Source organism: Heptranchias perlo, chromosome 7, assembly GCF_035084215.1.
Source record: "Heptranchias perlo isolate sHepPer1 chromosome 7, sHepPer1.hap1, whole genome shotgun sequence".
In the NCBI taxonomy this organism is placed as follows: domain Eukaryota; kingdom Metazoa; phylum Chordata; class Chondrichthyes; order Hexanchiformes; family Hexanchidae; genus Heptranchias; species Heptranchias perlo.
The window spans coordinates 3,025,200-3,050,041 of NC_090331.1; the positions used below are offsets into that span (position 1 = coordinate 3,025,200).

The window sequence follows — 24,842 nt, forward strand, 5'->3', positions numbered from 1 at the left end:
CGGTGAATGGGGACTGGGTTACAGACTGAGACCCAGTGAATGGGGACTGGGTTACAGACTGAGACCCAGTGAATGGGGACTGGGTTGCAGACTGACACCCGGTGAATGGGGACTGGGTTACAGACGGACGCCCAGTGAATGGGGACTGGGTTACAGACTGACACCCAGTGAATGGGGACTGGGTTACAGACTGACACCCAGTGAATGGGGACTGGGTTACAGGCTGAGACCCGGTGAATGGGGACTGGGTTACAGACTGACACCCGGTGAATGGGGACTGGGTTACATACTGAGACCCAGTGAATGGGGACTGGGTTACAGACTGACACCCAGTGAATGGGGACTGGGTTACAGACTGACACCCAGTGAATGGGGACTGGGTTACAGACTGACACCCAGTGAATGGGGACTGGGTTACAGACTGACACCCAGTGAATGGGGACTGGGTTACAGACTGACACCCTGTGAATGGGGACTGGGTTACAGACTGACACCCAGTGAATGGGGACTGGGTTACAGACTGACACCCAGTGAATGGGGACTGGGTTCCAGACTGAGACCCAGTGAATGGGGACTGGGTTCCAGACTGAGACCCAGTGAATGGGGACTGGGTTACAGACTGACACCCAGTGAATGTGGACTGGGTTACAGACTGACACCCAGTGAATGGGGACTGGGTTCCAGACTGAGACCCAGTGAATGGGGACTGGGTTCCAGACTGAGACCCAGTGAATGGGGACTGGATTGAATGATTGAGAATGTAAGTGGAGTGAGTCCTGTACAGAGAGTGAAGTGATCCAGATTCCGCACTGCGAAGCACGAACGAGATTTGCATGTGCTGTACAAGTGCAGGAGGAGATGGGAATACGTATACCGTGATGGATGCCCTCCATTCCCGCGATCTTACCTTGGGGTTGAGTTTGCTAATGTCATGGCGTTGTTCAGACAGATTAAAAAGCTGAAAAGAGAGGAGGGAGTCGATTAATGAGATGTGCTCACTGTCACTTAGTTCACTCCCAAGTGGGGAGTACCGTCACCATATTCATCAAATTACATCGAGTTCCATAGAATGTACAGCACAGAAACAGGCCATTCGGCCCAACTGGTCTATGCTGGTGTTCATGCTCCACACGAGCCTCCTCCCTCCCTACTTCATCTCACCCTATCACCATATCCTTCTATTCCTTTCTCCCTCATGTGTTTATCCAGCTTCCCCTTAAATGTATCCACACTATTCACCTCAACTACTCCTTGTGGGAGCGAGTTCCACATTCTCACCACTCTCTGGGTAAAGAAATTTCTCCTGAATTCCCTATTGGATTTATTAGTGACTATCTTATATTTATGGCCTCTAGTTCTGGTCTCCCCAACAAGTGGAAACATTTTCCCTACATCTACCCTATCAAACCCCTTCATAATTTGAAAGACCTCTGTCAGGTCACCCCTCAGCCTTCTCTTTTCTGGAGAAAAGTGCCCCAGCCTGATAGTTATAACCTCTCAATTCTGGTATCATCATAGTGGATATTTTTTGCACCTTCTCCACTGCCTCCATATCCATTTTATAATATGGAGACCAGAACTGTTCACAATACTCCAAGTGTGGTCTAACCAAGGTTCGATACAAGTTTAACATGACTTCCCTGCTTTTCAATTCTATCCCTCTAGAAATGAACCCCAGTGTTTGGTTTGTTTTTTTATGGTCTTATTAACCTGTGTCGCTACTTTTAGTGATTTGTGTATCTGTTCCCCCAGATCCCTCTGCTCCTCGACCCCATTCAGACTCTTATTATCCAAGCAGTGTGAGGCCTCCTTATTCTTCCAAACAAAATGCTCCACCTCACACTTATCTATATTGAAATTCATTTGCCAATTACACGCCCATTCTGCACGTTTATTAATGTCCTCTTGTGTTTTGACGCATTCTTCCTTTGTATTAACTAATTTGGTGTCGTCCGCAAATTTTGAAATTGTATTTCTGATTCCCGAGTCCAAATTGTTTATGTAAATTGTGAACAGCAGTGGTCCCAGCACCGATCCCTGTGGAACACCACTTCCCACCTTTTGCCAGTCTGGGTAACTACCTTTAACCCCTACTCTCTGTTTCCTGTTTTGTAACCAGCTTGTTATCCATTCTGCTACCTGTCCCCTGACTCCACATGTTCTGACCTTAGTCATGAGTCCACAATGCGGTACATTATCGAAGGTCTTTTGAAAATCCAAATATATTACATCTACTGCATTACCCTTGTCTACTCTTTCTGTTACTTCTTCAAAGAATTCAATAAGGCTGGTCAAGCATGACCTTCCCTCCTGAAATCCGTGCTGACTATTCTTTATTATATTTTCAATTTCTAGATGTTTTTCTATTACATCTTTGAGTGAAGATTCCATTATCTTTCCTACCACCAACGTTAAGCCAATTGGTCTATAGTTGGTCAGTATTCTGGAGTTTGTGTTGAATTATTAATTGAAATGATGAGCCCCTTGAACACGCGGCCTGCTCCCAGCTCACTGCACTAAAACCCGAGGTGTGCAACACTCCCGGGAAGGAAAGTTGGGAAAGGGCGGATTGGTGTTGGAATAGGGTCACAGCGGCTGTTGTAAACCTCAGTTAAACGATTCGCACCGTACTGACACGGGTCGAGGGGCTGAGGGAAAGCCTCCATTGCCTCCTGGGTTTGATGCTTCTACATGGTGCAAACCAGCCCGAATTTAGCACAGAGTCAATCCCTGCTCCAGAGGCACAGGATGTGTGGGAGCGGAAATGGAGATGTCATAGTACAGGAATGAGGGAAATTCACACGATAATGTAAAGGTTGAATCTAACCTGTGCTGTACCTGGGAGTGTTTGATGGGACAGTGTAGAGGGAGCTTTACTCTGTATCTAACCCTGTACCTGCCCTGGGAGTGTTTGATGGGACAGTGTAGAGGGAGCTTTACTCTGTATCTAACCCGTGCTGTACCTGCCCTGGGAGTGTTTGATGGGACAGTGTAGAGGGAGCTTTACTCTGTATCTAACCCTGTCCCTGCCCTGGGAGTGTTTGATGGGACAGTGTAGAGGGAGCTTTACTCTGTATCTAACCCGTGCTGTACCTGCCCTGGGAGTGTTTGATGGGACAGTGTAGAGGGAGCTTTACTCTGTATCTAACCCTGTACTTGCCCTGGGAGTGTTTGATGGGACAGTGTAGAGGGAGCTTTACTCTGTATCTAACCCTGTACCTGCCCTGGGAGTGTTTGACGGGACAGTGTAGAGGGAGCTTTACTCTGTATCTAACCCCCTGTACCTGCCCTGGGAGTGTTTGATGGGACAGTGTAGAGGGAGCTTTACTCTGTATCTAACACGTGCTGTACCTGCCCTGGGAGTGTTTGATGGGACAGTGAAATAGAAAATGTCCAATTTCCAGCAGTAATATCCCTCAATGAACCAAGCACAAAAATTCAAAAATAAATGACGAAAATAAAGTACTCACTAGATAATTGTCGCCATGTTTAGACATCAGCATGTGTGCAACCTCCTTCAAGTTGGCACGGTAACCCTGCTCCTCCACACCCGTGGGAAAGGAGACTGAGATGATTCGCTCAGTGATGTAAGTCAGGTCAAGGTCGGAACTCTCCTCCATGGTCTGGGTCAAACTCACACTCCTGAAATAATCAACCGCAGAAAGTCCATTTCACAAACAGCCACAGCTCCTGTACATGTACAGTACACAACGGGTAAAAGGGAACGATTCACTCCCGTCTGGGACTGTACGGCCCATCTGTCTCTCATTGGACTGGAAGAAAATGTTATCCAATGAAGGAGGGATCAGAGACACAATGCAACACAGACACAGACACACACACACACACACACACACACACACAGACATAGGCAGATAGACACACACACACACACACACACACACACACAGACACTGACACACACACACATAGACACTCGTCTGGTACTGTATGGCCCTTGTTTCAGTGTCAGCTCCTGTACATGTAGGAACATAGGAACATAGGAACAGGAGTAGGCCATTCAGCCCCTCGTGCCTGCTCCGCCATTTGATAAGATCATGGCTGATCTGTGATCTAACTCCATATACCTGCCTTTGGCCCATATCCCTTAATACCTTTGGTTGCCAAAAAGCTATCTATCTCACATTTAAATTTAGCAATTGAGTTAGTATCAATTGCCGTTTGCGGAAGAGAGTTCCAAACTTCTACCACCCTTTGTGTGTAGAAATGTTTTCTAATCTCACTCCAGAAAGGTCTGGCTCTAATTTTTAGACTGTGCCCCCTACTCCTAGAATCCCCAACCAGCGGAAATAGTTTCTCTCTATCCACCCTATCTGTTCCCCTTAATATCTTATAAACTTCAATCAGATCACCCCTTAACCTTCGAAATTCCAGAGAATACAACCCCAATTTGTGTAATCTCTCCTCGTAACTTAACCCTTGAAGTCCGAGTATCATTCTAGTAAACCTACGCTGCACTCCCTCCAAGGCCAATATGTCCTTCCGAAGGTGCGGTGCCCAGAACTGCTCTCAGTACTCCAGGTGCAGTCTAACCAGGGTACATGTACAGTACACAGCGGGTAAAAGGGAACAATTTATCCCCATCTGGTATTGTACGGCCCGTGTGTGTCTCAATGTCAGCACCTGTATTCTGAGAGGGCTTGACAGGGTAGATGCTGAGAGGTTGTTTCCCCTGGCTGGAGAGTCTAGAACTAGAGGGCATAGTCTCAGGATAAGGGGTGGGCCGTTTAAGACTGAGATGAGGAGGAATTTCTTCACTCAGAGGGCTGTGGATGCTGAGTCGTTGAATATATTCAAGGCTGAGATCGATAGATTTTTAGACTCTAGGGGAATCAAGGGATATGGGGATCGAGCGGGAAAGTGGAGTTGAGATCGAAGATCAGCCATGATCTGATTGAATGGTGGAGCAGGATCGAGGGGCCGAATGGCCTAATCCGGCTCCTATTTCTAACGTCTTATGTTCACACACAGAGATACACACACACAGACACTGACACACAGATGCACATACATACAGACGGCAAGCACAGACACACACACTGACTGACACACACACACACACATGCACACAGGCACTGATGCACACCGACACTGACACACACAAACACGGACACAAGCTGACACACACATACAGACACACAAACAGATGACACGTACAATGATGACACGCACACACACCGACACAGATGACACACACACAAAGACACACACGAGACACCACACACTCAGATGACATGCGCTCACGCACAGACACACACACAGACACACACACCTCGATAAATCGCACACACACACACAGACAAAACGCACACTCGTACACACAGACACACAAACAGACAACACGCACACTCACACAGACACGCACTCACACACAGACACACACCCACAAAGACACACACATAGGCACACACACACACGCAGACACACATACAGTGACACAGACATAGAGACACGCACAGAAACAGACACACACAGAGTGAGTCACACACATATACAGTGACACACAGACACACGCAGAATCGGGCACACAGTGGCACACATAGAGGCACACACAATCACACAGAAACACACACAGATACAGATTTATACATATATATCCATTTGCACACATATATGCACACACACACACACACACTCACGGAGAGAGATATACACAGAAACACAGCCAAAAATACACAAGCACATAGAAATAGAGACACACAGATAAACAGACAGACCCATTTCCTCTCCCTAGCCCAGGGGCACAGATATAAAAGTCACCCTGACTGTGAGCAGCTCACTCAGCACAGACCCAGGAGGGAGCCTGGGGCCTTCTGGTCTGCCTGGGTCAGTTAAACACTGGCCCGCGGGGGCGGGGGCTCAGTCAGAGGAGACAGCACTGAGGGTGCTCCTTACCGGGAGGGTCTGTGTCGCGACTGAAGAGTCTGGAATGATTTGGTGGAGCCCTAGAGTAAGGAAAGAGAGAGAGAGAAATGATGATCACATTCAGGCACTCCATTGTTGCCTCACTTGTATAGATTCACAATCCCACCCGTTCTGTCTGTCTGTCCAGGGCCCCTCGACATCATGGACAAGGGGGACAAGAATTTAAAGGAGCGAATTCATCACAAGGTTACGCTTCACTTCTTGTCGTTTGCTTGTTACCATTCCCTACTTTGCTCTCTGTCTTCTCTCCTTTTTTTATTATTCATTCGGGCGTCGCTGGCAAGGCCGGCATTTATTGCCCTGAGAAAGTGGTGGTGGGCCGTCTTCTTGAACCACTGATAACGGTTTGATACAAACTGAGGGACTTGCCCTTCAGAGGGCAGTTAAGAGTCAACCAGGTTGGTGTGGGGACTGGAGTCACATATAGGCCCAGACCGGGTAAGGACGGCAGGTTTCCTTCCCTAAAGGACATTAGTGAACCAGTTGGGTTTTAACGACAATCTGACAGCTTCATGGTCACTTCCACTGAGACCAGATTTTTTTTTGTAAATTTAATTCAAATTCTCACACTACCAAAGGTGGGATTTGAACTCATGTTCTCTGGGTTATTGGCCCAGTAATATCACCACAACACTAACGGTACCGTTATCCCCCTCGATTTCGGACCAGGCACAGTGTCTTTCCCATTGGGAAACCCCCTCCACACTTCGTTTTTCAGAAGAGGAGCAGCATTGGAGAGAGGCCAGGCTGTATCTACCCCTAGGAGGGAGGCCAGGCTGTATCTACCCCTAGGAGGGAGGCCAGGCTGTATCTACCCCTCAGAGGGAGGCCAGGCTGTATCTACCCCTCAGAGGGAGGCCAGGCTGTATCTACCCCTAGGAGGGAGGCCAGGCTGTATCTTACCCTCAGAGGGAGGCCAGGCTGTATCTACCCATTGGATGGAGGCCAGGCTGTATCTACCCCTAGGAGGGAGGCCAGGCTGTATCTACCCATTGGATGGAGGCCAGGCTGTATCTACCCATTGGATGGAGGCCAGGCTGTAACTACCCATTGGATGAAGGCCAGGCTGTACCTACCCTCAGGATCCCTCACACCACGGGATACAGGGACAAATGCCCCTCCCTGTACTTGGCCATGGACCAGCCTGCTGAGGCTTCACAGAGTTACGCCGAATGCAGCAAGCAGTTGTGGAGCTCCTGCCTCAACACACTCACCGCTGCCAGTCTCTTACCTTCTGTGCCACAGGGTCATTCAGTAAGGACATCTCTAAGCACAGGCCAAGCAGCTGTGCACAGATGTATCAAGGAAGCCACTGATGCCCCTGTACTCCACAGCCCGCCAGCTTTGCCGTGAACAATCGGCAGCAATAGGACAGGGCACAGAAGGGATAGGATTCCCCCGGGTCCAATTATTCATTACACCCAATGTGCTGCCTCTCTCAAAGCTGTCAGCTAACGTCAACAGGAGAGGACTGCACTCCCTCAATGTGCGGTTCCTTTGTCCAGCAGCAGCGCCTGATGCAAGTGACCACTTGCACTCTACCCTGCCATCCCTCTTTGACCCTGAGAGGTGAGTCTCATATCTTTTCTCCAGGACAGCAGCTGAGCATCGCTGTAACCAGGGAAATTCAAAGAGAGAAAGAACTTGAATTTATATAGCGCCTTTCACAACCTCAGGACATCCCAAAGCACTTTTCAGGCAATGATGCACTTTTTGAAGTGTAGTTACTGTTGTAGTGTAGGAAACACAGCAGCCAATTTGCGCACAGCAAGATCCCACAAACAGCAATGTGATAATGACCAGATAATCTGTTTTAGAGATGTCAGTTGAGGGATAAATATTGACCCAGGACACCGGGGAGAACTCCCCTGCTCTTCTTCAAATAGTGGCCATGGAATCTTTTACATCCACCAGAGAGGGCAGACAGGGCCTCGGTTTAACATCTCATCCAAGAGACGGCACCTCCAACAGTGCAGCACTCCCTCAGGACTCACCCTCCGACAGTGCAGCGCTCCCTCAGTACTGACCCTCCGACAGTGCAGCGCTCCCTCAGGACTCACCCTCCGACAGTGCAGCGCTGCCTCAGTACTGACCCTCCGACAGTGCAGCGCTCCCTCAGGACTCACCCTCCGACAGTGCAGCACTCCCTCAGTACTGACCCTCCGACAGTGCAGCGCTCCCTCAGTACTGACCCTCCGACAGTGCAGCGCTCCCTCAGTACTGACCTTCCGAGAGTGCAGCGCTCCCTCAGTACTGACCCTCCGACAGTGCAGCGCTCCCTCAGTACTGACCCTCCGACAGTGCAGCACTCCCTCAGTACTGACCCTCCGACAGTGCAGCGCTCCCTCAGTACTGACCCTCCGACAGTGCAGCGCTCCCTCAGTACTGACCCTCCGAGAGTGCAGCGCTCCCTAAGTACTGACCCTCCAACAGTGCAGCACTCCCTCAGTACTGACCCTCCGACAATGCAGCGCTCCCTCAGTACTGACCCTCCGAGAGTGCAGCGCTCCCTAAGTACTGACCCTCCAACAGTGCAGCGCTCCCTCAGTATTGACCCTCCAACACTGCAGCACTCCCTCAGGACTCACCCTCCGACAGTGCAGCACTCCCTCAGTACTGACCCTCCGACAGTGCAGCGCTCCCTCAGTACTGACCCTCCGACAGTGCAGCGCTCCCTCAGTACTGACCCTCCGACAGTGCAGCGCTCCCTCAGTACTGACCCTCCAACAGTGCAGCGCTCCCTCAGGACTCACCCTCCGACAGTGCAGCGCTCCCTCAGTACTGACCCTCCGACAGTGCAGCGCTCCCTCAGGACTCACCCTCCGACAGTGCAGCGCTCCCTCAGTACTGACCCTCCGACAGTGCAGCGCTCCCTCAGTACTGACCCTCCGACAGTGCAGCGCTCCCTCAGTACTGACCCTCCAACAGTGCAGCGCTCCCTCAGGACTCACCCTCCGACAGTGCAGCGCTCCCTCAGTACTGACCCTCCGACAGTGCAGCGCTCCCTCAGGACTCACCCTCCGACAGTGCAGCGCTCCCTCAGTACTGACTCTGCGACAATGCAGCGCTCCCTCAGTACTGACCCTCCGACAGTGCAGCGCTCCCTCAGTACTGACCCTCCGAGAGTGCAGCGCTCCCTCAGTACTGACCCTCCAACAGTGCAGCGCTCCCTCAGGACTCACCCTCCGACAGTGCAGCGCTCCCTCAGTACTGACCCTCCGACAGTGCAGCGCTCCCTCAGGACTCACCCTCCGACAGTGCAGCACTCCCTCAGTACTGACCCTCCGACAGTGCAGCGCTCCCTCAGTACTGACCCTCCGACAGTGCAGCGCTCCCTCAGTACTGACCCTCCGAGAGTGCAGCGCTCCCTCAGTACTGACCCTCCGACAGTGCAGCGCTCCCTCAGTACTGACCCTCCGACAGTGCAGCACTCCCTCAGTACTGACCCTCCGACAGTGCAGCGCTCCCTCAGTACTGACCCTCCGACAGTGCAGCGCTCCCTCAGTACTGACCCTCCGAGAGTGCAGCGCTCCCTAAGTACTGACCCTCCAACAGTGCAGCACTCCCTCAGTACTGACCCTCCAACAATGCAGCGCTCCCTCAGTACTGACCCTCCGAGAGTGCAGCGCTCCCTAAGTACTGACCCTCCAACAGTGCAGCGCTCCCTCAGTACTGACCCTCCGACAGTGCAGCGCTCCCTCAGTACTGACCCTCCAACAGTGCAGCACTCCCTCAGTACTGCCCCTAGACAGTGCAGCGCTCCCTCAGTACTGACCCTCCGACAGTGCAGCGCTCCCTCAGTACTGACCCTCCAACAGTGCAGCACTCCCTCAGTACTGCCCCTAGACAGTGCAGCGCTCCCTCAGTACTGACCCTCCGACAGTGCAGCTCTCCCTCAGTACTGACCCTCCGACAGTGCAGCTCTCCCTCAGTACTGACCCTCCGACTGTGCAACACTCCCTCAGTACTGCCCCTCCGACAGTGCAGCGCTCCCTCAGTACTGACCCTCGGACAGTGCAGCATTCCCTCAGTACTGACCCTCGGACAGTGCAGCGCTCCCTCAGTACTGACCCTCCGACAGTGCAGCGCTCCCTCAGTACTGACCCTCCGACAGTGCAGCGCTCCCTCAGTACTGACCCTCCGACAGTGCAGCGCTCCCTCAGTACTGACCCTCCGACAGTGCAGCGCTCCCTCAGTACTGACCCTCCGACAGTGCAGCGCTCCCTCAGTACTGACCCTCGGACAGTGCAGCACTCCCTCAGTACTGACCCTCCGACAGTGCAGCGCTCCCTCAGTACTGACCCTCGGACAGTGCAGCGCTCCCTCAGTACTGACCCTCCGACAGTGCAGCGCTCCCTCAGTACTGACCCTCCGACAGTGCAGCGCTCCCTCAGTACTGACCCTCCGACAGTGCAGCACTCCCCCAGTACTGCACTCGGAGTGTCGGCCTAGATTATGGGCCCAAGTCTCTGGAGTCGGGACTGAAACCCACGACCTTCTGACTTAGAGGCTTCGATGAAGGCTTGGAGGCTATTGGAGCTTGTCGGGGACAGGGACAGGGTCAGGGTCAGGGTCAGGGTCAGGGTCAGTGTCAGGGTCAGGTGCAGGGTCGGGGTCAGGCTCAGGGTCAGGTTCGGGGTGGGGGTCAAGATCGGGGTCAGGGTCAGGCTCGGGGTCAGGGTCAGGGGTCAGGGTATCACAGCCGAGCCCCAGCCTGTCCTCACCCAACGTCCAAACAAACACTTTCCGGTAGGACTCACTGAACGATGATCAGGAGCCGGAACCTTGGATGATTTATCCCCTCATTAACCCAAGGGCACTGAGGTTAAGTCATAGAGCCCCAACCAATGGCGCAGTGGGGGGGCAGCAGTCTCAGTGTCGGCTGAGGTTGAAACCCTGGGACCACTGGACCTACACAAGAGGAGCTCCGCTGTGATCAGTAACTGGGAGATACGGGAAGTGAAGCTCGGCACGAGTCACTGTGTCATCCCAAAGTTCCCTCCCGATCATCGACACACAACTCACCCCACCCCGCAGCACCCACCCCACCCTCGGGACCAGACCAAGGCCCCTGCACTACCTTCATTGCACCAAGCTGGCCTCAGACTTCCGCAATTCCCTTCGGCCCAGGATTGATATGAATTATTTTCTCTGTTACATCAAGGTATTTCCGGTCACTTTTTCAAACAACTCACACATGGTTCCCTTCTTTCCCAATAATCTCCCTCCTCCCCTCCCCTCCCCTGCTGGAGCAGAGGTTCTTTTGGGAACCAGCTACCCTCCAACATCTTACTCAAGTGGCCAGACCGCGTGTGTGAGGCTGGGCGGTGAGTGTCGGCGAGCTATTCAATCGTGGGGTGCATCACAGCCAAGCCCGGTGTTATCCACACACATGCCTGGTCCAGCGGGGGATCCCAGGATAGCGATCTGAGGGCAGTATCCCTGGCTGATGTGCCTCCCTAGCCCCTGAACGCAGAGGCACTAGCCCGCGTGTTGGGTGAGCAGAGGCACTGGCCCCAGTGTTGGGTGAGCAGAGGCACTGGCCCCAGTGTTGGGTGAGCAGAGGCACTGGCCCCAGTGTTGGGTGAGCAGAGGGCGGCCTGGCAAAGCAAGATGCAAAAAAATAAAGAAAGAAATAAACAGTGTGCTGGTTTTCATTTGGTTGGTTTCCAGTTATTGAAAACTTCTTTGATTCCCCCAAACTCTCATTTTTAATTTATTCTTGGGATGTGGGCGTCGCTGGCGAGGCCGGCATTTATTGCCCATCCCTAATTGCCCCTGAGAAGGTGGTGGTGAGCTGCCTTCTTGAACCGCTGCAGTCCGTGTGGTGAAGGTTCTCCCAGTGTTGTTAGGTAGGGAGTTCCAGGATTTTGACTCAGCGACGATGAAGGAACGGCGATATATTTCCAAGTCGGGATGGTGTGTGACTTGGAGGGGGGGGACTTGGAGGTGATGGTGTTCCCACGTGCCTGGACTCTTGAACCCGTTAACCTTCACGCTGCACAAGGGTCAGACAGCGAGGACATTTCCCCAATAGTCCATCCGCACAGGGAGACATCTCAGAGCACCGTACGGGACAGCCGATAGTGAGCACCCACGCACGATTAACGGGGCAAGCATGCCCGTGTCAACATCACCACATGACAGCCCTCGCCAATCCCCTCCCCCTGTCTGACCCTTGACCCGGGTACAGCCCAAGCCAATCCCCTCCCCCCGTCTGACCCTGGACCCGGGTACAGCCCTAGCCAATCCCCTCCCCCCGTCTGACCCTGGACCCGGGTACAGCCCTAGCCAATCCCCTCCCCCCGTCTGACCCTAGACCCGGGTACAGCCCTCGCCAATCCCCTTCCCCTGTCTGACCCTTGACCCGGGTACAGCCCTAGCCAATCCCCTCCCCCCGTCTGACCCTTGACCCAGGCCAGCCCTCGCCAATCCCCTCTCCCGACCGACCCTTGACCCAGGCCAGCCCTCACCAATCCCCTCCCCCTGTCTGACCCTTGACCCGGGTACAGCCCTAGCCAATCCCCTCCCCCCGTCTGACCCTAGACCCGGGTACAGCCCTCGCCAATCCCCTCCCCCCGTCTGACCCTAGACCCGGGTACAGCCCTCGCCAATCCCCTCCCCCCGTCTGACCCTAGACCCGGGTACAGCCCTCGCCAATCCCCTCCCCCCGTCTGACCCTAGACCCGGGTACAGCCCTCGCCAATCCCCTCCCCCCGTCTGACCCTAGACCCGGGTACAGCCTGGTGCAATTATCCAATTCCGGAGAATGATTTCCTCTATAAACTGTCACAGATACAGGCGCAAAAAAAGAAAATATAAGAGCTTTCTCCAGGATAGAAACATGACGCTGGGCTCTGCAGCCCACACATCAGGACCGTGCGGGGAGTGAGAGTCAGTGATTGAGAAACCCCCGGTCTAAACAGGCAAACTTTAAAAGACATTTACCGCACAGAATAAAATAAACTCAAACATTGAGATTTCCCGTATGTCTGTCTCGGGTTCTCAGTCTCTCTCCAGCATTCCCGCTCCCTCTCTTTATCTCCGCAGCTCTCTCTCTCCATCTCCCTCTCCCTACAACTGTCTTTCACCACCACCCCCCCCTCGCCCTTGAGCTACGTTCCACTCGCTGACCTTCCCTCTCTCTCCTTCTCCCTTATTTTCTCTCTCTCTTCTTCCCACTCTGCCCCTCCCTCTGTCCTTGCTTCTCTCTTTCTCTCTACCCTCCCCTCTCTCTTCTTGCTTCCTTCTTACACTCCTTCCTTCTCTCTCTCCCTTCTCTCTCTTTCTCCCTTTCCTCTTCAGTCCCTCTCTCTCCTTCTCTCTCTCCCCTCTCTCTCTCCCCCTCTCTCTCTCTCTCTGCCCCTTTCTCTCTCCCTCTCTCTCTCCCCCTCTCTCTCTCTGCCCTTTCTCTCTTCCTCTCTCACTCTCCTCTCCTTCTCTCCGTCTCCTCTCCCTCTCTCAGTCTCCTCTCCCTCTCTCCTCCCCCCTCTCCCCACCCACCCACCCACCCCCTCCCTTGTACCTGGTACCTGTGAAAGACTCCTCCAGCTCCACCTCCAGGACATTGTTCTCTCTCCGATCTTATCTCAAAAGCCCACAGCCAAAAGAAAGTGAACAGCCAGCTCAGTGCCAGGGACTGAGGTGTTTTTGTGTTGTTTATATTTCAGATCCAGTCACTTATGATCGATCATGTTTAACAAGGCATGTAGTTTGCCTGAAGTATGTTGACAGATATCCCTCTCTGTGTTTCACGACATTCAACAGCTTTCCCTCTCTTGTTTCCCATTCCTTCCTTCCCTTGTGGTTAACTATGAGACCACAGCATCAACACTCCCTGGCTTGTTTTCGCTGCACTCTCCCTCCTCCCCTCAAAACACCCACCCCTCCGTACTGACTCCCAGGGTCATGCGTACATCAGCTGATAGCACAAACCAGCTCCTAATACCATTATATTTCTCACTGAACTACTTCGGGAACACGTCTCATCGTGGGACAGGAAATGAGACCTTAACTCTTTCAGTGCAGGCTCAGCGCTAGGGCAGATCTCCAGATTGTTATCGTTTTACCGAGGGGAATGGACGAGGTAAATCAGCAGGCAGTGATTAGTTGACGCCAAGCTTGGTTTTATAAAAAAGGAGCTTGTAGACTTTGGGGGATGGGAAGACTGAGGGAGGGGAGGATTCCACAGTTTGAGGGGAGACTGAGGGAGGGGAGGAGTCCCACAGTTTGAGGGGAGACTGAGGGAGGGGAGGAGTCCCACAGTTTGAGGGGAGACTGAGGGAGGGGAGGAGTCCCACAGTTTGACGGGAGACTGAGGGAGGGGAGGAGTCCCACAGTTTGAGGGGAGACTGAGGGAGGGGGGTGCCACACTGTTTGAGGGGAGACCAAGGGAGGAGAGGAAACCCACAGTTTGAGGGGAGACTGAGGGAGCGGAGGAGTCCCACAGTTTGAGGGGAGACTGAGGGAGCGGAGGAGTCCCACAATTTGAGGAGAGACTGAGGGAGGGATGGAGCTCCACAGTTTGAGGGAAGACTGAGGGAGCGGAGGACTACCACAGATTGAGGGAGGGGAGGAGTCCCACAGTTTATGAGGAGACTGAGGGAGGGGAGGAGTCCCCCAGTTTTGAGACCCTGAGTTAGTGTAAGAGGTCAGAATGTCCCAAAGTGCTTCACAGCCAATGAAGTACTTTTGAAGTGTAGTCACTGTTTTTATGTGGGAATTGCAGCAGCCAATTTGTGCACAGCAAGATCCTAGAAATAGCAACATGATAATGACCAGATCATCTGTTTTTAGTGATGGTGGTTGAGGGATAAAATATTGGACACTGGGAGAACTTCTCTGCTCTTCTTCAAATGGTGCCATGGGATCTTTTCCATCCACCAGAGAGGGCAGAAGTGTTCTCAGTTTAACATCTCATCCAAAAGACGGCACCTACGACAGTGCAGCACTCCCTCAGATACTGCACTGGAGTGTCAGCCTGGATTTTGTGCGCAAATCTCTGGAGTGGGGCTCGAACCCATGACCTTCTGAGTCAGGGGCGAGAGTGACACCCACTGAGCCACGGCTGACACCTTAGTCTCCGTTGGAGAGATGCATACAGTTCTGGGCACCCCGTTACAGGCAGGACATTACAGCCTGGCAAAGGGGCCAGGGAGAAGTCACCGCAATGATACCGGAAATTAGAAGTCATAATTATGAAGAAAGACTTGAAAATTTGGGGCTTTTTTCAAAGAAACAGAGGGTATTTAGTGAAGGACTGGTTGGTGAATTAATATCAAGGGGACCTAGACTGAGGATTGTCACTAGAACAATGAAAGGGGAAGTTCTTCACAAAGAGGGGTATCAGGCTGTGGAATGCTTGACCACAAGGACATATTGAGACTCCTGATCACCTATCCAGTGGAAGTGTGCATGGATAGCAGGTGAGGACAGGATCCAACTGGATCCTACGGTTGGTGCAGGCTGTCTAAACTCACTGGGGCAGAATGCCCAGTTAGGCGGGGTACCAAATCACAGCGAGCAGAGGTGCACGCAAAAGTCAGGCAGAATCTTCAACAGAGCAGCGAATCAATCAAAAAAGGATGGGCTTGTTGGGTCACTAAAGCTCTCTACCTCTCTCTCCTCTTTTAAGATGCTACTTAAAACCTGCCTCTCACCTGTCCCAATATCTCCTTTTGTGGCTCGGTGTCAAATTTTGTTTGATAATCGCTCCCGTGAAGCACCCTGGGACGTTTTACTACGTTAAAGGCGCAAAATAAATGCAGGTTGTTGCTGTTGATTAAAAGAGCAATGCAGATGGTATCCTCACCTGTGATAATCTTCGAGATAACTCCAAATTAAATGGTAGATTCTATTGAAGAGTTTACATTTTTTATAACACCACTGCGAGATCACCCTCCCCCCCCCCTTAAAGGGTACCCTCTAGTTCTGATCTTGACTATCTCGTCCATCTTGGACCTTTCAAGCGTGTGAGTTCCCACTGATCAAGGCCGAGAATACAACCCTTCACACTATCCAAAAAAGTAATAAAGCAACCATGGCTATCCGGGTGGACACGCACTCCGAAGGGAATCACGAGCTGTCGGAGAGAGGGGGAGCGTTTGATGATGAAGGTCACTCTTCAATCACTGCCCTTCATCCCATTACAACCCTCCCCCCACCATGAGCATTTGTTGACAGAGGAATGGGGAGGAGAGAATTTGAACTGAATGTACTCACTGTGCTCTCTACATGGTTGAGTGGGATATCAGTGCTGGAAGGCTAGAGAGGAAGGAGAGAATGGAGGAGTCAATGTTACATCATGTGATAGGCACAAACAATACACAGGTAGGAATATTTAGAGCAAAGAGCCTGAGCATTTCAAACTAAGCAGGGTTACAACGTCTCCACTCAGTCTACAATCTCTGCATTCAGGGATTTCTTCTGGGGTAACTGGATGGGGCAAGTGTGAAGGGAGTGAGTGAAATGAGACAGTTCGAGAGTTTGGGACAGTGGTGACCAAGCAACGGCCCTGATCTGTCATCTTTTACTCACCCCTTATACTGCCCCCCCCGTGACACAAGTACTTATTTCTAACGCCTGTCCTTGGTATCACCGACACACTGGTGACCTGCACACTGTTACAGATGTGGAGTTTGCCTCTGACATATCATTGTGTGACTTCGACTGTGGGAGTACCAGACACCGTCAGTCTTCAGAAAAAAAGCAAACAAAACAAAATACACAGCAACCCCAACATAAAAAGCAACCCCAAAATACACAGCAACCCCAATATACACAGTAACCCCAAAATACACAGCAACCCCAAAATATACAGCACCCCAATATACACAGCAACCCCAAAATACAAATCAATCCCAATATACACAGCAACCCCAACATAAAAAGCAACCCCAAAATACACAGCAATCCCAAAATACACAGCAACCCCAATAGACACAGTAACCCCAAAATACACAGCAACCCCAATATACACAGCAACCCCAACATAAAAAGTAACCCCAAAATACACAGCAACCCCAAAATACACAGCAACCCCAAAATACACAGCAACCCCAATATACACAGCAGCCCCAATATACACAGCAACCCCAAAATACACAGCAACCCCAAAACACACAGCAATCCCAAAATACAGAGCAATCCCAAAATACACAGCAATCCCAAAACACACAGCAATCCCAAAACACACAGCAACCCCAAAACACACAGCAACCCCAAAACACACAGCAATCCCAAAACACACAGCAACCCCAAAACACACAGCAACCCCAATATACACAGCAGCCCCAATATACACAGCAACCCCAAAACACACAGCAATCCCAAAACACACAGCAATCCCAAAACACACAGCAACCCCAAAACACACAGCAATCCCAAAATACACAGCAATCCCAAAACACACAGCAATCCCAAAACACACAGCAATCCCAAAACACACAGCAACCCCAAAACACACAGCAATCCCAAAATACACAGCAATCCCAAAACACACAGCAATCCCAAAACACACAGCAATCCCAAAATACACAGCAACCCCAAAACACACAGCAACCCCAAAATACACAGCAACCCCAAAATACACAGCAACCCCAATATACACAGCAACCCCAATATACACAGCAGCCCCAATATACACAGCAACCCCAAAATACACAGCAACCCCAAAACACACAGCAATCCCAAAATACACAGCAATCCCAAAATACACAGCAATCCCAAAACACACAGCAATCCCAAAATACACAGCAACCCCAAAACACACAGCAACCCCAAAATTCACAGCAACCCCAAAACACACAGCAACCCCAAAACACACAGCAACCCCAAAATACACAGCAACCCCAATATACACAGCAACCTCAAAACACACAGCAATCCCAAAATACACAGCAACCCCAAAACACACAGCAATCCCAAAATACACAGCAATACCAAAATACACAGCAATACCAAAATACACAGCAATCCCAAAACACACAGCAATCCCAAAATACACAGCAACCCCAAAACACACAGCAACCCCAAAATACACAGCAACCCCAAAACACACAGCAACCCCAAAACACACAGCAACCCCAAAATATACAGCAACCCCAAAACACACAGCAACCCCAAAATACACAGCAACCCCAAAACACACAGCAACCCCAAAATACACAGCAACCCCAAAGTACACAGCAACCCCAATATACACAGCAACCCCAAAACACACAGCAATCCCAAAATACACAGCAACCCCAAAACACACAGCAACCCCAAAATACACAGCAACCCCAAAACACACAGCAACCCCAAAATACACAGCAACCCCAAAATACACAGCAACTCCAAAACACACAGCAATCCCAAAACACACAGCAATCCCAAAATACACAGCAACCCCAAAACACACAGCAACCCCAAAATACACAGCAACCCCAAAACACACAGCAACCCCAAAATACACAGCAACCCCAAAATACACAGCAATCCCAAAATACACAGCAACCCCAATATACACAGCAACCCCAATATACACAGCAGCCCCAATATACACAGCAACCCCAAAATACACAGCAACCCCAAAACACACAGCAATCCCAAAATACACAGCAACCCCAATATACACAGCAACCCCAATATACACAGCAGCCCCAAAACACACAGCAATCCCAAAATACACAGCAACCCCAAAACACACAGCAATCCCAAAATACACAGCAACCCCAATATACACAGCAACCCCAAAATACACAGCAACCCCAAAACACACAGCAATCCCAAAATACACAGCAATCCCAATATACACAGCAATCCCAAAATACACAGCAACCCCAAAACACACAGCAACCCCAAAATACACAGCAACCCCAAAGTACACAGCAACCCCAATATACACAGCAACCCCAAAACACACAGCAATCCCAAAATACACAGCAACCCCAAAACACACAGCAACCCCAAAATACACAGCAACCCCAAAGTACACAGCAACCCCAATATACACAGCAACCCCAAAACACACAGCAATCCCAAAATACACAGCAACCCCAAAACACACAGCAATCCCAAAATACACAGCAATCCCAATATACACAGCAATCCCAAAATACACAGCAACCCCAAAACACACAGCAACCCCAAAATACACAGCAACCCCAAAGTACACAGCAACCCCAATATACACAGCAACCCCAAAACACACAGCAGCCCCAAAACACACAGCAATCCCAAAATACACAGCAACCCCAAAACACACAGCAATCTCAAAATACACAGCAACCCCAATATACACAGCAACCCCAAAATACACAGCAACCCCAAAACACACAGCAATCCCAAAATACACAGCAATCCCAATATACACAGCAATCCCAAAATACACAGCAACCCCAAAACACACAGCAACCCCAAAATACACAGCAACCCCAAAGTACACAGCAACCCCAATATACACAGCAACCCCAAAACACACAGCAATCCCAAAATACACAGCAACCCCAATATACACAGCAACCCCAATATACACAGCAATCCCAAAATACACAGCAACCCCAAAACACACAGCAACCCCAAAATACACAGCAACCCCAAAGTACACAGCAACCCCAATATACACAGCAACCCCAAAACACACAGCAATCCCAAAATACACAGCAACCCCAAAACACACAGCAACCCCAAAATACACAGCAACCCCAAAACACACAGCAACCCCAAAATACACAGCAACCCCAAAATACACAGCAACTCCAAAACACACAGCAATCCCAAAACACACAGCAATCCCAAAATACACAGCAACCCCAAAACACACAGCAACCCCAAAATACACAGCAACCCCAAAACACACAGCAACCCCAAAATACACAGCAACCCCAAAATACACAGCAATCCCAAAATACACAGCAACCCCAATATACACAGCAACCCCAATATACACAGCAGCCCCAATATACACAGCAACCCCAAAATACACAGCAACCCCAAAACACACAGCAATCCCAAAATACACAGCAACCCCAATATACACAGCAACCCCAATATACACAGCAGCCCCAAAACACACAGCAATCCCAAAATACACAGCAACCCCAAAACACACAGCAATCCCAAAATACACAGCAACCCCAATATACACAGCAACCCCAAAATACACAGCAACCCCAAAACACACAGCAATCCCAAAATACACAGCAATCCCAAAATACACAGCAACCCCAAAATACACAGCAACCCCAAAACACACAGCAATCCCAAAATACACAGCAATCCCAAAATACACAGCAACCCCAAAACACACAGCAACCCCAAAATACACAGCAACCCCAAAACACACAGCAACCCCAATATACACAGCAACTCCAAAGTACACAGCAACCCCAATATACACAGCAACCCCAATATACACAGCAATCCCAAAATACACAGCAACCCCAAAATACACAGCAACTCCAAAGTACACAGCAACCCCAATATACACAGCAACCCCAAAACACACAGCAATCCCAAAATACACAGCAACCCCAAAACACACAGCAACCCCAAAATACACAGCAACCCCAAAACACACAGCAACCCCAAAATACACAGCAACTCCAAAGTACACAGCAACCCCAATATACACAGCAACCCCAAAACACACAGCAATCCCAAAATACACAGCAACCTCAAAACACACAGCAACCCCAAAATACACAGCAACCCCAAAACACACAGCAACCCCAAAATACACAGCAACCCCAAAATACACAGCAACTCCAAAGTACACAGCAACCCCAATATACACAGCAACCCCAAAACACACAGCAACCCCAAAATACACAGCAACCCCAAAACACACAGCAACCCCAAAATACACAGCAACCCCAAAACATACAGCAACCCCAAAATACACAGCAACCCCAAAACACACAGCAACCCCAAAATACACAGCAACCCCAAAACACACAGCAAACCCAAAATACACAGCAACCCCTTATATACACAGCAACCCCAAAATACACAGCAACTCCAAAGTACACAGCAACCCCAATATACACAGCAACCCCAAAACACACAGCAACTCCAATATACACAGCAACCCCAATATACACAGCAATCCCAAAATACACAGCAACCCCAAAATACACAGCAACTCCAAAGTACACAGCAACCCCAATATACACAGCAACCCCAATATACACAGCAACCCCAAAATACACAGCAACCCCAAAACACACAGCAATCCCAAAATACACAGCAATCCCAAAATACACAGCAACCCCAAAATACACAGCAACCCCAAAACACACAGCAATCCCAAAATACACAGCAATCCCAAAATACACAGCAACCCCAAAACACACAGCAACCCCAAAATACACAGCAACCCCAAAACACACAGCAACCCCAATATACACAGCAACTCCAAAGTACACAGCAACCCCAATATACACAGCAACCCCAATATACACAGCAATCCCAAAATACACAGCAACCCCAAAATACACAGCAACTCCAAAGTACACAGCAACCCCAATATACACAGCAACCCCAAAACACACAGCAATCCCAAAATACACAGCAACCCCAAAACACACAGCAACCCCAAAATACACAGCAACTCCAAAGTACACAGCAACCCCAATATACACAGCAACCCCAAAACACACAGCAATCCCAAAATACACAGCAACCTCAAAACACACAGCAACCCCAAAATACACAGCAACCCCAAAACACACAGCAACCCCAAAATACACAGCAACCCCAAAATACACAGCAACTCCAAAGTACACAGCAACCCCAATATACACAGCCACCCCAAAACACACAGCAACCCCAAAATACACAGCAACCCCAAAACACACAGCAACCCCAAAATACACAGCAACCCCAAAACATACAGCAACCCCAAAATACACAGCAACCCCAAAACACACAGCAACCCCAAAATACACAGCAACCCCAAAACACACAGCAAACCCAAAATACACAGCAACCCCTTATATACACAGCAACCCCAAAATACACAGCAACTCCAAAGTACACAGCAACCCCAATATACACAGCAACCCCAAAACACACAGCAACTCCAATATACACAGCAACCCCAATATACACAGCAATCCCAAAATACACAGCAACCCCAAAATACACAGCAACTCCAAAGTACACAGCAACCCCAATATACACAGCAACCCCAATATACACAGCAACCCCAAAATACACAGCAACCCCAAAATACACAGCAACCCCAAAATACACAACAACAAGGTTTTATGAAAGGGAAATTGTGTTTGACAAATCTATTCGAGTTTTTTGAGGATGTAACTAACAGGGTAGATAAAGGGGAACCAGTGGATGTCGTATATTTGGATTTTCAAAAGCCATTTGATAAGGTGCCACATAAAAGGTTCTTACACAAGATAAGGGCTCATGGGTTTGGGAATAATATATTAGCATGGATAGAGGATTGGTTAATGAACAGAAAACAGAGAGTCGGGATAAACAGGTCATTCTCAGGTTGGCAGGCTGTAACTAGTGGGGTGCCTCAAGGATCAGTGCTTGGGCCTCAGCTATTTACAATCTATATTAATGACTTAGATGAAGGGACCAAGTGTAATGTATCCAAGTTTGCTGACGATACAAAGCTAGGTGGGAAAGTAAGCTGTGAGGAGGACACAAGGGGCTCAATTTTCAAAGGGCGGTGGGAAGGCAGCGGGGGGCAATGGGCGCGCGGCAAACCCAAATAATAAAAATGAGCGTTCCCCACGCGATCGCGAGTTAATTGGTGGCCGTTCACGTGGCTTTCGGGTTTGCCGTCCGAAAGCTGCACAGTGGGCGGATTGTGCTCCCGCATGACAGGCTGTCAGCTGCAGCGCCTGTATTTAAAGGGGCAGTCCTCCAATGGCTTTTGCTGGAGCAAAGAGCCAGAAGACCCAACGGACCAGCACAGGGGCAAGGCTGCTCCAAGGTTTAATGATGCCTCACTTCAGGTGCTACTGGCCGGGGTGAGGAGGAGGAGGGAACTACTTACCCGGCGGACGGGAGGAAGTGGCCTGCCTCTGCCACCAAGAAGGCCTGGCTCGAGGTGGCAGAGGAGGTCAGCAGCAGGAGCAACATCTCCCGCACCTGGGTCCAGTGCAGGAAGCGTTTCAGTGACCTAACTAGGTCAGCCAAAGTGAGTACACTTACTGATTCTCCTGCATTCCATGTTGCACATCACTGCCCCCCCGCCAACTCATTCTGCACTGCCAAGACTACTCCATCACATCACTCCTCACACCCACTGAAGGCTCATCCTCAACTTACCTGCACTTTCTGAGCACTTCCTCACCTCCCCATTTGTGACCCCACCACTACCACTCACCCCAATCCTGATCCAATGTCATGGCTCCGTCTCATACTCACCCTCTGATGTATCTCTTTCCACGGTCAGCCTCACCCAAACCAATGCATTCACCGGTTGGCCACTTCACCCTCACTCACACGTCTGTACTTTCTCCCCTTCTAGAGGAGAGCGTAAAATGCCTGCGAGAGGGCGAAGACCGGAGGGGGGCCTCCACAAATACTGGTCCTCACACAGACACGGAGGAGAAAACCCTGGAGATCAGCCGCACCCTCGAGCGCCTGTCCGTCGGGGATGCCGAGACTGGCACCCCACAAACGTCTGGTGACACAACTTTAATATTCATCACAACATGAATTGATGGTAACAATGATTGCCATGGTGAACACCTCAGTATGCTCACCGCAACATGACACATCTGAGATGATGCTTAATATTGCCTTCTGTTCTCTTACAGGCCCTTCGACGACCGCAGTGACGGCAGAGGGCGATTCCTCAGAGGAGCTCCCGGCCTCTGAGGGCACACCGTCATATCTTAGTGAGCCATCCACCAGCACAGATACTCACACCTTGGTGGGTCCTAGTAGTCAGTTAGTTGGGTTGGCACCTGGTGAGTCACCACACACTAGTGAGAACGAGCAGACACTGGTGGCAGGGGCACTGTGGAGAGTGCTCGTCACTGGGCGTACTCCTCTCCAGGCTCTGCACAGCTGGACACAGATGCTGAACCCTGGGGGCCATCCTTTAAAAGGAGAAAGATCGAGGGGCAGCAGCACATTTGCGAGGTACTGGAACAGGTGCCACGCGCACTCTCCACAATCGCGCAGAGGATGGAGGAGCCCAACTCCTGCATGAGTGGAATGGTGACACAGGTACAGGAGGGAATCTCTAAGATAGTGTCACAGGGACGTGAGCAACTGTCTGAGATAGTGTCGCAGGTAACTGGGGAAATGTCTGAGATAGTGTCGCAGGTAACTGCAGGAATGTCTGTGATGGAGGGAAGGCTAGCCTCCATTGAGCTTCAAGCACAGCTCACAAATGAGTTCATTCAGGCCCTGACAACGGCTGTTTGGACTCAGGGTGAACAACATTCTGCCACCCTAAACACGCTGACAGATACTTTAGAAATGGCCTTCCAAGGCATCACACATGTCCTCCAAATTGTTGTCCATCAGGGTGGTAGGAGTGATGTGGCCCTGGCCCAGGAGAAGGATGATGGCGACAAAGGACATGGAAGTGGGGAAGCCACTTAAAGCGTTCCCACGTCTCACCCATTGCCCCTCCTCTCAACCAGTACCCGCAATGCTGCCTCCTCTCCAGGTGGCCGAGTCTGCCCCTGCACAGGTGCAGGTGGAGCGATTGTTGGCGGGGCCCTCGCAGGCTCCAAAACCCAGAGGGCGTCGGCCCAAAGCATCTAAGCAGTTAGGGCATGGACATGAGCAAACTGCCACAAACTCTGCTGCAGCCACAGGGGACGCACCACGTAGAAGCGGTAGGAAGAGAAAGGCTGAGGATTTCTGATCACCAGGGGATGCACAAGGGGGTCTGACAGACTGTCATGTTTTCCATTTATATT

General features: G+C 50.6%; 1 protein-coding gene across 8 annotated transcripts in view; it reads right to left on the reverse strand.

The window, feature by feature from the left end:
• tns1b (tensin 1b) overlaps positions 1-24,842 on the reverse strand; it is a 611,533-nt gene that overhangs the window by 204,662 nt on the left and 382,029 nt on the right. For 6 of the 8 annotated variants that reach the window (XM_067986941.1, XM_067986943.1, XM_067986940.1 and 3 more), the window contains 4 exons: positions 16,168-16,209; positions 5,917-5,966; positions 3,471-3,642; positions 908-958 (listed from right to left, as the gene is read on the reverse strand). In XM_067986941.1, the coding sequence (XP_067843042.1) occupies positions 908-958; positions 3,471-3,642; positions 5,917-5,966; positions 16,168-16,209 (315 nt within the window). Of the gene's footprint in view, positions 1-907; positions 959-3,470; positions 3,643-5,916; positions 5,967-13,478; positions 13,763-16,167; positions 16,210-24,842 lie in introns of those variants that run through there. The other 2 variants (XM_067986945.1, XM_067986942.1) reach the window with 2 other exon arrangements.